General features: G+C 34.6%; 1 protein-coding gene across 2 annotated transcripts in view; it reads right to left on the bottom strand.

The window, feature by feature from the left end:
* Positions 1–14,740, bottom strand: part of LOC136852542 (rho guanine nucleotide exchange factor 11-like) — an 846,605-nt gene that overhangs the window by 30,267 nt on the left and 801,598 nt on the right. For both annotated transcript variants that reach the window (XM_067127279.1, XM_067127280.1), the window contains one exon: positions 8,566–8,740. In XM_067127279.1, the coding sequence (XP_066983380.1) occupies positions 8,566–8,740 (175 nt within the window). The remainder of the gene's footprint in view (positions 1–8,565; positions 8,741–14,740) is intronic.

Here is a 14,740-nt window from a genome sequence, read left to right as displayed (position 1 = left end):
TTATATATATATATACATATATTTCTCTAACACCGTTAAATATAAAAGTAAAATATAGAAGAAAATTAAAGAACTGGTGTTTTCGATACACGTTAAATATATTAGAAGACAAGTAAAAACATGTAAGATTTAGCAATAGGAATATAAGAAAAATATGTAACGAATATTATTATATTTTTGCGTCAGAAATTTGACTTGATTTCAAGTTTGTAAAATCACAGTGACGTATGCAATAAATGTTAGCAATGGAAATTGATTATAGTTAATACCATAAAGCAAAATTGTTCATGAATATTTGGAATTAGTTTTGGATCTAATAAATGCATATCAAGGTAAAACGTTGTATCGTTGATATGGGATTATCTCTAACAGTATTCTGTAAATACTAATGTATCAAAATTTACTCTAAAAAAATACACAGTATGTTTCTTAAATCAATCCTTTTTTTCCGGTCCAAGAAGTAAACTGACAATAATTATGGATACCAAGTGTTATTATACTCATAAATCAATGATTTTCTAGTCCACGAAGCAAGCCGATAATCATGATGAGAGAGAGAGAGAGAGAGAGAGAGAGAGAGAGAGAGAGAGAGAGAGAGAGAGAGAGTTCTTAGTTTTTGGATGGTTTTAATTAAGCTTCTACAAAAAGCAGCAGCAAAGTCTGGCATGTAAGGTTACTAGAGAATGTTGAAAAGTGAGCTCTGTGAGATAATCATCATAAACAGCCTCTTGACTACTGAAAGATTCCGATAAGCTTTAGTAATTATAAGTCTTAAGTCAAGGACAAACATTTTGAGCGTCTAAACTGCAATAATAAAAGTCTATGCAGTAAACAATGAAGAAAAAAAGCTTCGTTAAAGAAATGGTTATTAAAAGATATTGTTCATGCTTCATTCTACAAACATCTTTGTTATCATTATTGCTAAAAAAACTGGAATTCAAGTATTTTTAGCTAGAATTGCTATAAATACCATGAAATATATTACCAAACGTCAATCTTTCCTGCAGAAATAGTTTCATGCGAAATATGAAATGAAAATAGACGCAGGAATTTATCTCATAAATGAAACGTTCCTGATACCCGAAGCTATCGGATTGAAAACAGTATGGAAAACAAAGACAGACATATAGCATAAAAAAGACGTGTTGCAAAAGTTGATGAAAGAGTAAAATATAAAATTAAGAATGCTCGACATGAGAGTTGGCCGCAGGCTAAGCGGCTATACCAGGGGTGGAGTTACACAGTAATTTGGTTCTTCATTGGCAATTCAAGGATTATTCTGGCTTCGTTTCTCCATGCGTCTGCCTAAATGCGTGACGACTCTTTCTCTCTCTCTCTCTCTCTCTCGCATGAGTACTGCCTATTTCTGTTTTCATGACTTTTGAATGAGTAACAGATGCTGAAGTATATGGTAATAAATAATACAAGAATAAAATGTATTAAATAAAGGTCAATGAAAAGTTCAGAAAAGAGATGTTAAGATGTCAAAGAAGAGAAGCAAGGCTCAATTTAAAATGTGGAATGATGTTAAAAAGAGGTACTACTGGCAAATGTCGAAAATTAATTAAGACATTATTTAAATGAAATAAAGCAACATTTTCAATACTCCAGCTGCATGATAAAGGAATATTTGGAATCGCCTGAAAGCAATGTCTTGTAAACGGCTCGTATAAATACAAATAAACACAAAAAGATTTTTCACTAATGAATCTGACTTACGCTATCAAGCATAAAGTATAAATAACACTAAATAAAAGTAAAATCATAAAGGGAGAGTGAAGAGAAAACAAGCAAAAAGTATCATGCTATTTCCAACATAAAAACGGCGACGCCCTTAACAAAGGCCATGTCCAATTTACTTTCCGGGTCAAAAAGCATGCAGCCTCTCACGGAAGGGGGAAAATGCCTTTAACCAAATCACTTCAACTTTCCCAGCTTTAAAAATTATATATATATATATATATATATATATATATATATATATATATATATACATATTTATTTACACATATATACTGTATATACATATATAATGTATAACTGGAGTCACGAAAATATGGAACGTGATGAGTATATAAATAAAGACAAAATCCAGGGAGGAAAGAGAAACAAAGGAGTGCTGCATGCAAGGCCTTTCGACTTCTAGTCCTTTGCTAAGCAAACTGCTAATTAAAGGACTATAAGTCCAACGGCCTTGCAGCACTCCATGGTTTCACTTTCCTCCGTGGATTCTGTCTTTATATATATATATATATATATATATATATATATATATATATATATATATATATATATATATATATATATATTTGTACACACAAGGACACGCACATAAACACACACACACACACACACACACACACACACACATATATATATATATATATATATATATATATATATATATATATATATATATATATATAGGGTGTAACTCGAGTTTATGCAAATATTTTAGGGAACAAAGAAAAGGCATTTTGAGCAGAAAATGTTCTACAGACAATGCATTTCAAGGCTTCTTTTGTCGATGAGGTGAATTTTTAAAATAACCGTTTAACGCTGCTCTTGGGCAAGTAAGGTGGCATACGGGATGTTGTATTAGTCAGGGATATGGGGGGAAAGGTTGATGAAGTACATTAGGCAGCTGGATTGCTAGTTTTTTAATTATGATATTTTTCTTGGTTATTGAAAAATGCAACATTGCAGTCCCTTCTACTTGTAAATTACTTATGAACAGACTTCATGTAATCTAGTTTCAATGATGAGCTAAAAATATCAAGATAGTGTAAATGTTGCTTGGCAACATTTTATTTGTGATCGTTTGACTTCTAGTACACTCTGTCCTGCCGCCTCGTCACAGAATTGTTGAATCAGGAGTCAGGCCTAGACCTATGCCTATGCTGAATGAGTGATGGCGACTGCAGTTGATGACAAGAGAACGCAGGTAGGATACTGCACTTTGAATAATGTCTGCTTTTTTACCTCTTTCGATTGCTGTATGAATAGACCACCTTTGACAGGAATGAAAGAAGAAAGGGAATCTTTAAAAATGCTCCCATGCTTTTTAATCTGACAGAGACGAAAGCGTTTTCTTAGGTCCGTTTTTTTCTCATTTGACTGGTGTGTGATGAATACTGTTGATGGAGAAGCGGATTTTTTATAATAAGTTTTATATCTTTGATCGGCCTGTAATGAATAGGCCTATCTTTGATGGAGGGGAGGATTTCATTAGGCTTGCTTTTCTTTTCTTTATCAGTCCTGCGAATACCATTGATGGAGACGAAGAAGGCGTCAGTGATGCATTCATTTTTTCCTCTTTGTTCATTATCTAAAAAATACATTTGGTTTGGGGGTATTATATTCATCGGCCTAACTGTGGAGTTCATAATCGTGTAATCTAGAAATTGAACTGTTGCAAAACCCATAAATAAATATCTTATCTGCATATTCCACTTTAATGGAAAGGTAAGGCAATGTCTCCAGTTTCTTACTCTCAAAATGAATCAGGAATCTGACACTTGTTAGCCGGACACGCTCACTATCTTGGCGGAAAAGCGAGACTGTTCACAGCAAATATTTGCATAAACTCATGTTACACGCTGTATATATAATATTTTTAAAAGAACACTGAAGTCTGCTGATTAACAAAATTACGCCACATAATTAGCAACTGAAGCCATTTCTTTTTATTGCACCTGCCACATCATAAAATTATAGAAACGACAAAAAAGCAATGCACCTCAAAAGATACAGAAATAGCAAATCTAAGAATAGGTTGTAGACCATGCATAAAACCAATGTCATGCATTGCATTTGATGCCTTTCCCGATGTTCACGGTATTTTTATGATACAACAGGCCACAGTTCTTAGAATTTCGTTTAGATTGCTAATTTGGCGTATAGGTTGGCGGTAGACAAATATGTGAGTTAGGTCGCTAGTTTACAGTACACGAAAGTACACTGCGTTATGCAACGCATAAACCAGAAATTAATAAATGAATAATATTTAAGACATTAGTTTTAGCGTTATATTTAAACAATGCACCAACAGAAAGCTTTGAATTTTGACGACGTACTATTTACAACTCGGCATTTTTACGTGCTGGGTTAACTCTCGCTCATGCAATGGCTGTCCGCATGCAAACGAAGTGCAAATGGCGGTCCACATAGCATAATCCTCTCATTTTGTCCTTCCTGTACCATTCTTCCTCTGCCGCCAATGTCCCGTGCTGTTACAGGTTGCCGAGGGAGAGCCGCTGCAAGGATTGGAAGAAGAATTACGAAAGGCGGTGGCCATATTGGGCCCTAAGGCGATCCGGCCTCCCAAGCTTGGCCGCGCGCGTCCGGATTCGTCCTCAGTTCTGTTCTGGCCTCTGTTGAGAGCGGATGAGCAAATTCCCGGCTCGTAAATCTCTACAGGACCGCCATCATCGGCTCCAGCCACGTGCCTTAGTTCAGGATAACCTACTGGATCATCGTCTGTGGGCTGTCGAACTCACTTTCTCACACTGGATTGATTGTGCCATTCCCGGACGCCGCTGATAAACTTAGATCACCTCGACATAACGTTGTGTGTGCAAGCAATAACGGGAAGCAAAGTCGGTACGTGCCCTGGAAGGGAAATTGGTTGACCAGTGTCTTTTTCCCTGACTCGTTTTCACCATCTCTCGCTCAAGTAAACTACTTGTTTCTTCGACTTGAACAGCTACTTTCTATACGTTATACCATAACGTAATTCTAGCCCCTTGCTAGGAAGTGAGTAGAGTAAAAGTATTTCCCCCCAATCTTTGTATTAACTCATTTATAGAGAGATTGTAACTCGGTAGTAGTCTCACCTGGAACTGTCTCATTTCCAGGGGTGTTATCAGAGCAGTTACCTACGCAGCGGTGACTCTGCGTTCCCGACTGCCTGAAGACTCCGCTCGTACTGAGGCGGATAAAAATTCATTGCCAATGTGGCCTACGGTCCACTTGCAAGTGACCAGTATTCGTAAGTTTTGATGCATTGTCATTCCCTCAGCAATTGCTGTTGCGTCCTTTTTTCATTTGTTATTTTAGTGAGTGTCCAATTTTTCCCTATTAAATTCACCCTGTTGTGTATGTAAATAATAAACTAATGTTAAGAAACACACATTCACCTGGCGACCCTTCCAATTATTAATTATTCTTTAAATATTCTCTTTGTGGGCTTACAAGGGGTTTTGCAAGGATAGATTATTAATCTAAAGTAAAACATGTTATCCATCAACCCTCGTAATCCATAGCAGCATAAACATCACGGAATGAAGTATATTTGAACACTTGGAAAAGGTTTTTCATGAAGCTCATCAAGAACAACTAAGATATTTACTGTCAACAAACTTTTCCACAGTTCATTAATTTTATACATACATACATAAAGCTAAATAGGAAAAATAATATATGTATATATACATTTATGTATAGAAATATATATATGTATGCGTGTGTGTGTGCGCGCGCCTGTGTGCGTGTGTGTGCGCTTACTTGCATGTTTACTGACACGAAACTGACAGTTTACCAGGCTCCTATATCAAATGCCAAGCATGATCACTACTGCCAGGAAATACATCAATAACAGAAGAAAACGTGTTTTGATTACTGTTACAACCATACTGAGTAAAGAAAAATACATTATTTACTGCAAAAATTATGTTCACGGGATTACCCTGAAACGTGACTCCGCCTCCTAATTACCTGCCATCTATAATGAAAGGCCACTAATTAGTGAGGAAAATCACTTTAGTTCTGGGTTCTGAAATGTTTCATCCGCTCTTCTTAATCTGGAAGATTTCTAGATGCTTCAGAGCTACTCTAACGCACCGTGGCCTAATGCTTTGCCTTTCTGACTTCTATGGTTGATTACGGATGCTTATCTTTATTTGTTTATGGAATCAACAAATATGTATTATCATTTCTCTGATTCAGTCTAATCTGCGTTCTATTCTGTGGTGGTTTACTTTAACAAATGAGCGACTTGATCCATTTGAAAACTTACTCATTCTGAGCAATACTAATGAGAATGAAATCATTACGAGAAGTGAGAGGGACTTGACTGCTGGTCTATTATGTGTCTCCGTTAGAATCGCCCTTTTCCTCACAAATGACCCAGACTCACTTTCCTTACAAAAGACTATTAAGTTTGATCGAGAAGAACTGTGGCGAAAGTTCTTCAGATGCAGAAATTTCTTTTGATTTACACATAGTCAATGCATTTTTCATGACGTGACCGCGTTATCCTTCCCCGAAAGATAACTCAGCGTGTTCTTTGAAAGACTTGGGTCAGATAATTGCACCAAAGCCTTTGGGAAGACCTGGTCCATGTCCTTGTGACGATACCTTCTACCTGGACCTGGTTTCAGGTAACTGCGATAATACTCTTGTGAACAATTTCATGCACTCTTGAACACAATTATCATTATCTCATTATTTCCCCAACTGTCTTCTCTGATTATGCCCATTATGAATATCATTAAAATTCGCCTGTTCTCACGGATCACTATCAGTAATAATCAAGATAATTCTGAAGCCGTTATGGTATCTCTCTGTTACATTATTTTCATCAGAATCGTGATCCTAATCGATGTGTGGATAAAAGGTAGCACTGTCAAAAGTTTATTTTTGTAACAAGAACAATCACTGAGTGGGGATAATTAGAACAATTACCATGATAATCAACCTCATAATCGTTAATCAATCACATTAATGAATATCATAAATAACTGATGTAATTAAGATAAATTTTTATCTGCTAAAATGAGAATCTGGGAACAATGGTGGATCAAAATTTATGATAGCCTACACTGAAGAAAAGTTACAGCGACGATAAAAGAATATTTATTACCAAAGAAATAAAAATCCTTGAAAAACAAGTGTTTTAAGTAAGACCCTTACTACGAATATACGCAGGGTCTGATGTTTAAGAAAATACCTCAAGAGCTCTACACGTCGACTCCAATTTCCAAGAAACTTCCTTTTGACGATTAACCGTAAAACTAATGTGTTATTTTACAAAAGAGCTTCACGTCATTCCTAATGATCGGTGTTTTGGAATTCGACGTAAACTATTAAAGAAAAACAAGATATCGTCCGCCAACTTACGAATTATTGATAGTAATGCAAATAAGGAAAGATTACAATTACAGTTTAACAGGTACCGTTGAAATTACGATTTCTGTAATCAACTCAAGATATAAAATGTGTAGGCAATAAGTAATTTACGTGTCAAAATGCTGGACTATTAAATGAAAGAAAAACAAAAAATAATGAAACTGTTTTATGCATGCTTGGCGTTGCGAAATATGTAACCAACTGCTTTTACAATGAGGTAACTTCCCCGAGAATGAACATTGTTAGTTTTGGGTCTAAAGAATGAGAGAAGAAAATAAGAATAATCTTACTTAGCAAAATAGAGGAAAAAAAATGTGGAAATAAATATAAAGTGACGAGACATATATAAATATAAAAATATATAAAAGAGGGAAAACGTTTACATAAAGTAAACAATATGAAAACTTTTATATCATCATACGGAGAGATATGGCAACACAATTAGGAGTAACAACAAAACGGATATGAAGAAGGATTATTTGTAGGCAGGAGCCGAAGAATAAACCGGAATATTTATAGCAAGACGCGCCCCCCACCTCCCAGCACACCCATCCACCCACCCACCCACACACACACACACACTATATATATATATATATATATATATATATATACACACACACACACACACACATATATATATATATATATATATATATATATATATATATATATATATATATATATATATATATATATATATATATATATATGTATATATTACCGCACAACACACTATGTCCGTATCTGTTACCTATAAAGCACTCATAAATTCAATAAATTATACTAGAATAAGCAACACTTACTCATTGCTCTAACAAAGAAACGATAAACACCAGTGTACCATTAAAAAGTATAAAAAGGAGAGTTATTATGCATTCGCCGAATGACAACAGACTTTCGTTGCCCTCCGGCAAAACTGCGTAATCTGTCAAGCTATGAGGGAAGAGAGTCACGGGAGAAAAACGAACATACTGACGTTCGGGAGAGAGAGAGACGAAGAAGAAAAAAGTGGCTTATGAAAGCTTCCAACTTCAATGATGGTAGGATTTGGTATTTCATGAAAAATACTACTTTTTTTGGTCGTTATCGTCAAATAAAGATACCAGCATAAATGACCGTCCCAGAAATGAACAAAGGAAAAAGTAAAACACACACAAGGAAGTAAAAACGTACCAAAATCGTTGTGCGAACAATAAAGAATATGGAAAAAAGCCGTTTACCAAAAGCCTAGAGGACTTGATAGTCTTAATGTAAAAAAAAAAAAAAAAAAAAAACAAACAAACACAAAACTAGTGAGAGAAAAACTTTAAAGAAAAACAATGTGATAAAGTATCAGAGAGAGCTTGGATAAAGAATGAATGAATTATCTAAATGAAAAATGTCATAAGAGCGTCGTTCCCCTTCAGCCCCAACAACAGTCCCCCAGAGACTCACTGAGCGAATGTTCCTCGGCCTCGATGATCTCCCTGACGACGCCCCTCTCTTGAGGGTCTTCTGTCCGACCCTCGATGTCCCTGAGAATGAGCGGAACCTTCATGATATGTTGCACGGGGGCCACCAGCAGGTCCGTCAGTTGCAGTTTCTTGCATCGAGGGTCACGGTTACACCACTGCGAATAAAAAAGGCCAGGGTTAAGGTTACACATCCTTTTTTTTTATCATAATTTGAGGGAGAAATCGCCCCCCTCTTGGTTAAAAAGAGAATGAAAAATAATCATGAAAAGATATACTAGTCGACGCAGAATTCCTAGTAGTTTTTTATGGTAAGAACTGAGTCAAAATAAGCAGTGTCGACTGAGCGTACTTAGCGAAAGTGATATGGCATATAAACTGTACATTCATCCATATACATATATATATATATATATATATATATATATATATATATATATATATATATATATATATATATATATATATATATATATATATATATATACATACACACACAAACAATATATATATATATATATATATATATATATATATATATATATATATATATATATATATATATATATATATATATATATATATATATATATATATATATATATATATATATATATATATATATATATATAATATTATAGGTGCAACCGTTGCAAAATTAGACCCAAGGCTTTTTCCTTAACCTTATCCATATTACCCATTTACAGATTGATGGATTCGTGAGCAGTGGCCTGAGCGCGAACGACGACCTAGCAAGCCTGAGCCGAGCAGTTAATCAATTAGCCAGTACTATAATATTTATTATATATAAAATATATATAATATATAAATAATAATATATATATATATATATATATATATATATATATATATATATATATATATATATATATATATATATAAATTAAGTAGTAAGTTTGTGAGAAAAAACGTTAAGTATATTAATATAATAAAAAATACTAACAACGAAAAAAATAATGTTCCATCAGAAAATAAATAGAAGGCATTTCCTAGGAACAGGAAGAACAACGAAGCAGTTTCTAAAGTTTTACAGCATTTTTGTGACGAGTTTGGGCTGCGTCTGACATTCTGTTCTTTAATTGTAAATGCACTGAACAAAAATGTACAATATTTTAAAAGTGAACTCGAGGAGAGAGAGAGAGAGAGAGAGAGAGAGAGAGAGAGAGAGAGAGAGAGAGAGAGAGAGAGAGAGAGAGAGAGAGGTGCGAACTTGCAACTAAGGAGACGATAAACCAGTCTCTTAATGGATGAAAAGAAATACAAATCAGGGGTACACTGAAGCGAGAGGAGAATTCCATAGCTGAGCAGTAGGAGGAAAGTAACAGTCACAAGAACCAAACAATACGAACCTTACAAAGATCATAATTCAAAGGCAATTTACGCTACTGTTTGGTAATGAAAGGTTTGAGTGACCTAGCAAATGATATGAATATGGAAGGTGCGATGGTGAAGTAAATTAAACAGAAGAATACAATCAATGTTTCCCAAATGCATTTGCATCCCATCCAAACAAGGATGATATGCTAGTTAGGGATTATTTACCTGTCAAATACTTGGAGGACATTATTAGTAAGAAAATGTTTACTATCCTATTTTGAGAAAATAGAATACACGAGAATTTCTATGGTCCCATATTTGGAAAACATTATAATTCAGGAAACGTTTTAATGCTCCTTATTCAAAACATGTTACCATACAGAAAATATTTTACTGTTATATACTTGGAAGATGTCATTCCAAAAATGTTTTAGTGCCCCAAACTTAGATGACATTACCATTCAAGAAATGTGTTAATGTCCCATACTTGGAAGATATCATCATTCAGGAAACGTTTTACTGTCCCATACTCAGAAGATATTCAAAAGAAATATATATAAAAAAATGTGCACATTTTAATTTCGGTTATTTACCTGGGCCTACAGCAAAGGAACGGTCCCACACACATCCATCCTTGGATGAACAAGATATGTAAATGCAGCACTGATTTCAGACGCTAGAGATATTCCCCTTCTTTTACATTTATTTTGTAAAAATACTTTTTCCGTGTCTTTATGTTAGTTTCTACTGTCACTAGCTTATATACTGTAAATTTTTATCACAGTAACAGTCCTTTTGAGGATTCTTCGAATACTAAAGGAGAAACTAGTCATGATCTATACTCATATATATATATATATATATATATATATATATATATATATATATATATATATATATATATATATATATATATATATACTCTAAAAGTCTATTGGTAACATAACAGCATTTATATGCAGCATTTCATTTACGTAACCTATTGTTTTATACATTTTTTATCTATTTTTTTTATTATTATTATTATTATTATTATTATTATTATTATTATTATTATTATTATTATTATTATTATTATTAAAGTAGTTTAACCAGACCACTGAGCTGACTAATCAGCTCTCAAGGGCACAAAATAGGATGAAAAATAAGGTCAGGCCATAGACCTAGAACTCAAACAGGTCATTTATAATGATGATGAATAAAAAAAAAACATTTTAAAAGAAAAAGTCTATAACGAACATGCTTTACTCTGAAACGCATGTATGCAATAAATACATTTGCTCGTTTCCATTTTATCTAAAGTTTGAACGCATGCTACAACACAAAATAATGAACAAATAACAGATTCCTAGTTTCCATTTTATAAAAAAAAAAAAAAAAATTTTAGTCTAAAACTGCTGTAGCTGCACCCCAGTTCAACGGGTATTTTTACGGAAGAGTACTGAACATTATAATCAAAATATATTTATGACCCATAAATAAATTTGATATGTACGAGACATCAAACATTTCATATGTGGGCAAACACCAAATTCTGATATCTCTTATTTTTGCTCTAAATATTAAACCCAAGGAGTACGGAAACCAAAAAAGACCAGACATGAGACTGAAGATAAATGATTTTCTCCATGTTCTCCTTCCTCAGGATAATTATTTGACATCCTAATCCCGTTAGATATTACTTGATGCATTAGCACATAAACATAACTAAGTCAGTTAATTAAAAATGGCCTACTCAGAAGCCCTATATTCATTAATATGTTTTTCTTCATTTACAAATACAACAGAGGAAAGGAACAATTGCCCTGATAAAGCTAAAATCACTGAAAAAGTTAATATTAACACTCTCCTATGTATGCAGGTAAGAGAGTTTGTAAATTTCACATACAAATTTTTAATTTCAAATATCAACCCACTAAAACCCATTAAACCCGAATTCACTTTACCTAGGTAACAACTTACGTGTAAAGTTAATTGAATTTCATAACAGATCCTACCCTCACCACGATTCGAACTTACGCCTTTTGGGATTGGAGGATGAGAGATAGTGATAACCACCTAGGTATCACGAGCGACATAAGTTGATGTTAATTCTACGTATTCCTGTGGAAATACCGGTTCTGTACTTAAAACCAGAAATCTACACATTTCTACCAAGAGTGCTGCGATGGAACACTAGGCTAAGTATAACAAGGGGCCAATTTTACATGACTTTTCTTATGTTTTATAATATTTAACCACAAATAACAATTAATAATATGAAGATAAAAAGGCCCATAAAACACTATTTGAACGTTGCAACCATATATTTCGAGCACTTCCTTCTGTGCCCCTGTTCACTGATAAAATATGGACAGAATAAATGTTACAAGAGTATATATGCAAGGCATATGTAGGTGTGGCATTAAGTCTCTGATGGTATGCAGGTAACGTTTCCCAAGAAGGAGGGAAAATAAACAATTCCCTAGTGGTTTTTGGCCTCATTAACTCCCGTCTGGCGATGCGTCTGGTGGTCGTATTTCCTGGAACACCTGCTTGAGAAGAGGCCTGAGGATTAACCCGTCGATGTCATCCGATTTCCAGTGTCCTCCTGACAAGTTCATATTGTTGGTTTGATTGATGATAGCAGATTCCAGCATCTTTCTTTTGTACAGACAGCTACTTTTGAAAACCAGCTCTGCCCTGCTCCAGTTTATGGTATGGCCTTTATCCCTGATATGTAGGAAAATCCCCGAACTCTCCAAAGCATAGCTTACTGATTTTTTGTGCTCTATTAATCTTTGCGAGAGGGATCTACCCATCTCCCCCACGTAAATCTCATGCCACAGCCAAATTTTTGTTTGGTAATTTTTACAAACAAAAATTTGGCTGTAGCATGGCCAGCCCCCTATCACCCCTTCTGGCAAACTTGTACATGGAATATTTCAAAACAGAAATTTTGTTGTCTATCAAACCCTGTAATATGATCTGGCTTAGATATGTAGATGATATTTTTACTTTCTGGGACAACAGCTTGGGAGACTTTAATGAGATTTTTTAATAGACTACATTCGCTAGTTCCGACCATAAAATTCAAAATAGAATAGGAAAAGGACGGAAAATTGCCGTTCCTAGATGTACTGATCATAAGAGAACAAAACAAATATGCTTTCACAGTATAGAGGAAACCCACTTTCACTGTTTCCTATGTTCATTTCTTAAGCTACCACGATGTCCCTATAAAGATCATGGTAGGGTGCAACTTATTCCTCAGGGGGCTTAGAACATGTTCAAATGGGTACCTAGATAAAGAATTCAACATGATCTGCCAACACCTAACGCAACTGCTCTAGCCACCACACATTATCGAGAAGGCTATTAACAAAGCGAATAAAATATACTACAAAGGTCCCACTCACAACATACAAATAGATTTTAATAACAAAATAAAGCTTCCATAAGATGAAAACATCCAAAAAGCCACAGAACAATTAAGGTCTAACAATCCTTTTATTTTCCATTATCCCAAACCCACCGGGAGCTAACTCACTAATGTATACTTAAATAAAAAAGGGGGAAGAAGCCGGAGTCTACAAGGTTCCGTGCAGCAATTGTAATGAGATTTGCGTGGGTGAGACGGGTAGATCCCTCTCGCAAAGATTAACAGAGCACAAAAGATCAGTACGGTATGCTTTGGAGAGTTCAGGGATTTTCCTACATATCAGGGATAAAGGCCATACCATAAACTGGAGCGGGGCAGAGTTGGTTTTCAAAAGTAGATGTCCGTACAAAAGAAAGATGCTGGAATCTGCTATCATCAATCAGACCAACAATATGAACTTGTCAGGAGGACATTGGAAATCCGATGACATCGACGGGGTAATCTTCAGGCCTCTTCTCAAGCCGGTGTTCCAGGAAATACGACCACCAGACGCATCGCCAGACGGAGTTAGTGAGGCCAAAAACCACCAGGGAATTGTTTATTTTCCTTCCTTCTTGGGAAACAGTTACCTGCATACCATCGGAGACTTAATGCCACACCTACATATGCTTTGTATATATGCTCTTGTAACATTTCATCTGTCCATATTTTACCCAGTGAACAGGAGCACAGAAGAAAGTGCCCAAAATATACAATTAATAATATATTTACTTTACTTTGGAAATTACTTATACATAATGGGAATTATATCTATTATATCTTTTAGCCCTCATAGTGAAAAAAAAGAGTTTTTGAAGAGTTAGAAGGAACATGAAAAAGGTGATGGAAAGGTGGAGCCTTATTATTCAGGGTATTCGAAATGCTGTTTGGTGAGTCATCCTTTGGGTATAAGACGTGGTTAGCTGTGAAAGCTTTCTTCACAGGGAGTTCATCCCAGATTCAGAAATTTAAGTTTTTTTTCCTGGGAGCCATTTCTTTAGGATAAATGGCTTGAATTTGAAAAAAAAAGCTTTTAAATATTAAGCCACAAAAAAAAAAAAAATCCTACAATATCTTCATCTTGGGAATATATTACATTCAAAGGGAATTATATGAGTCAATATTCCTAGCTTGACCAGGATTCGAACCTATGCCTTTTGGGTTTGATATCCCTACAAATTTCAAGCTGACAATAGTATAATTGTAATTCCTGCAGACGAAATTAGAAAAATAATATCTTTGATTGTAACTTATTAACAAGGGCATTTTAGAAACAGAGTGAAGAGCAAAACAGTTTTACGTAGCAAACTAAAAAGCCTATTAAATAGACAATATCACACATTTTCTTTGTGCATAACTTACACTTTTTCCTTAATTTCCAATATAACGTTGACATCTCTATCAAAACTCTTGTTATGCC

This window comes from Macrobrachium rosenbergii, chromosome 25, assembly GCF_040412425.1.
Source record: "Macrobrachium rosenbergii isolate ZJJX-2024 chromosome 25, ASM4041242v1, whole genome shotgun sequence".
In the NCBI taxonomy this organism is placed as follows: domain Eukaryota; kingdom Metazoa; phylum Arthropoda; class Malacostraca; order Decapoda; family Palaemonidae; genus Macrobrachium; species Macrobrachium rosenbergii.
The sequence above is the reverse complement of the archived record's forward strand: the minus strand, read 5'-3'. Positions and strand labels throughout refer to the sequence as shown.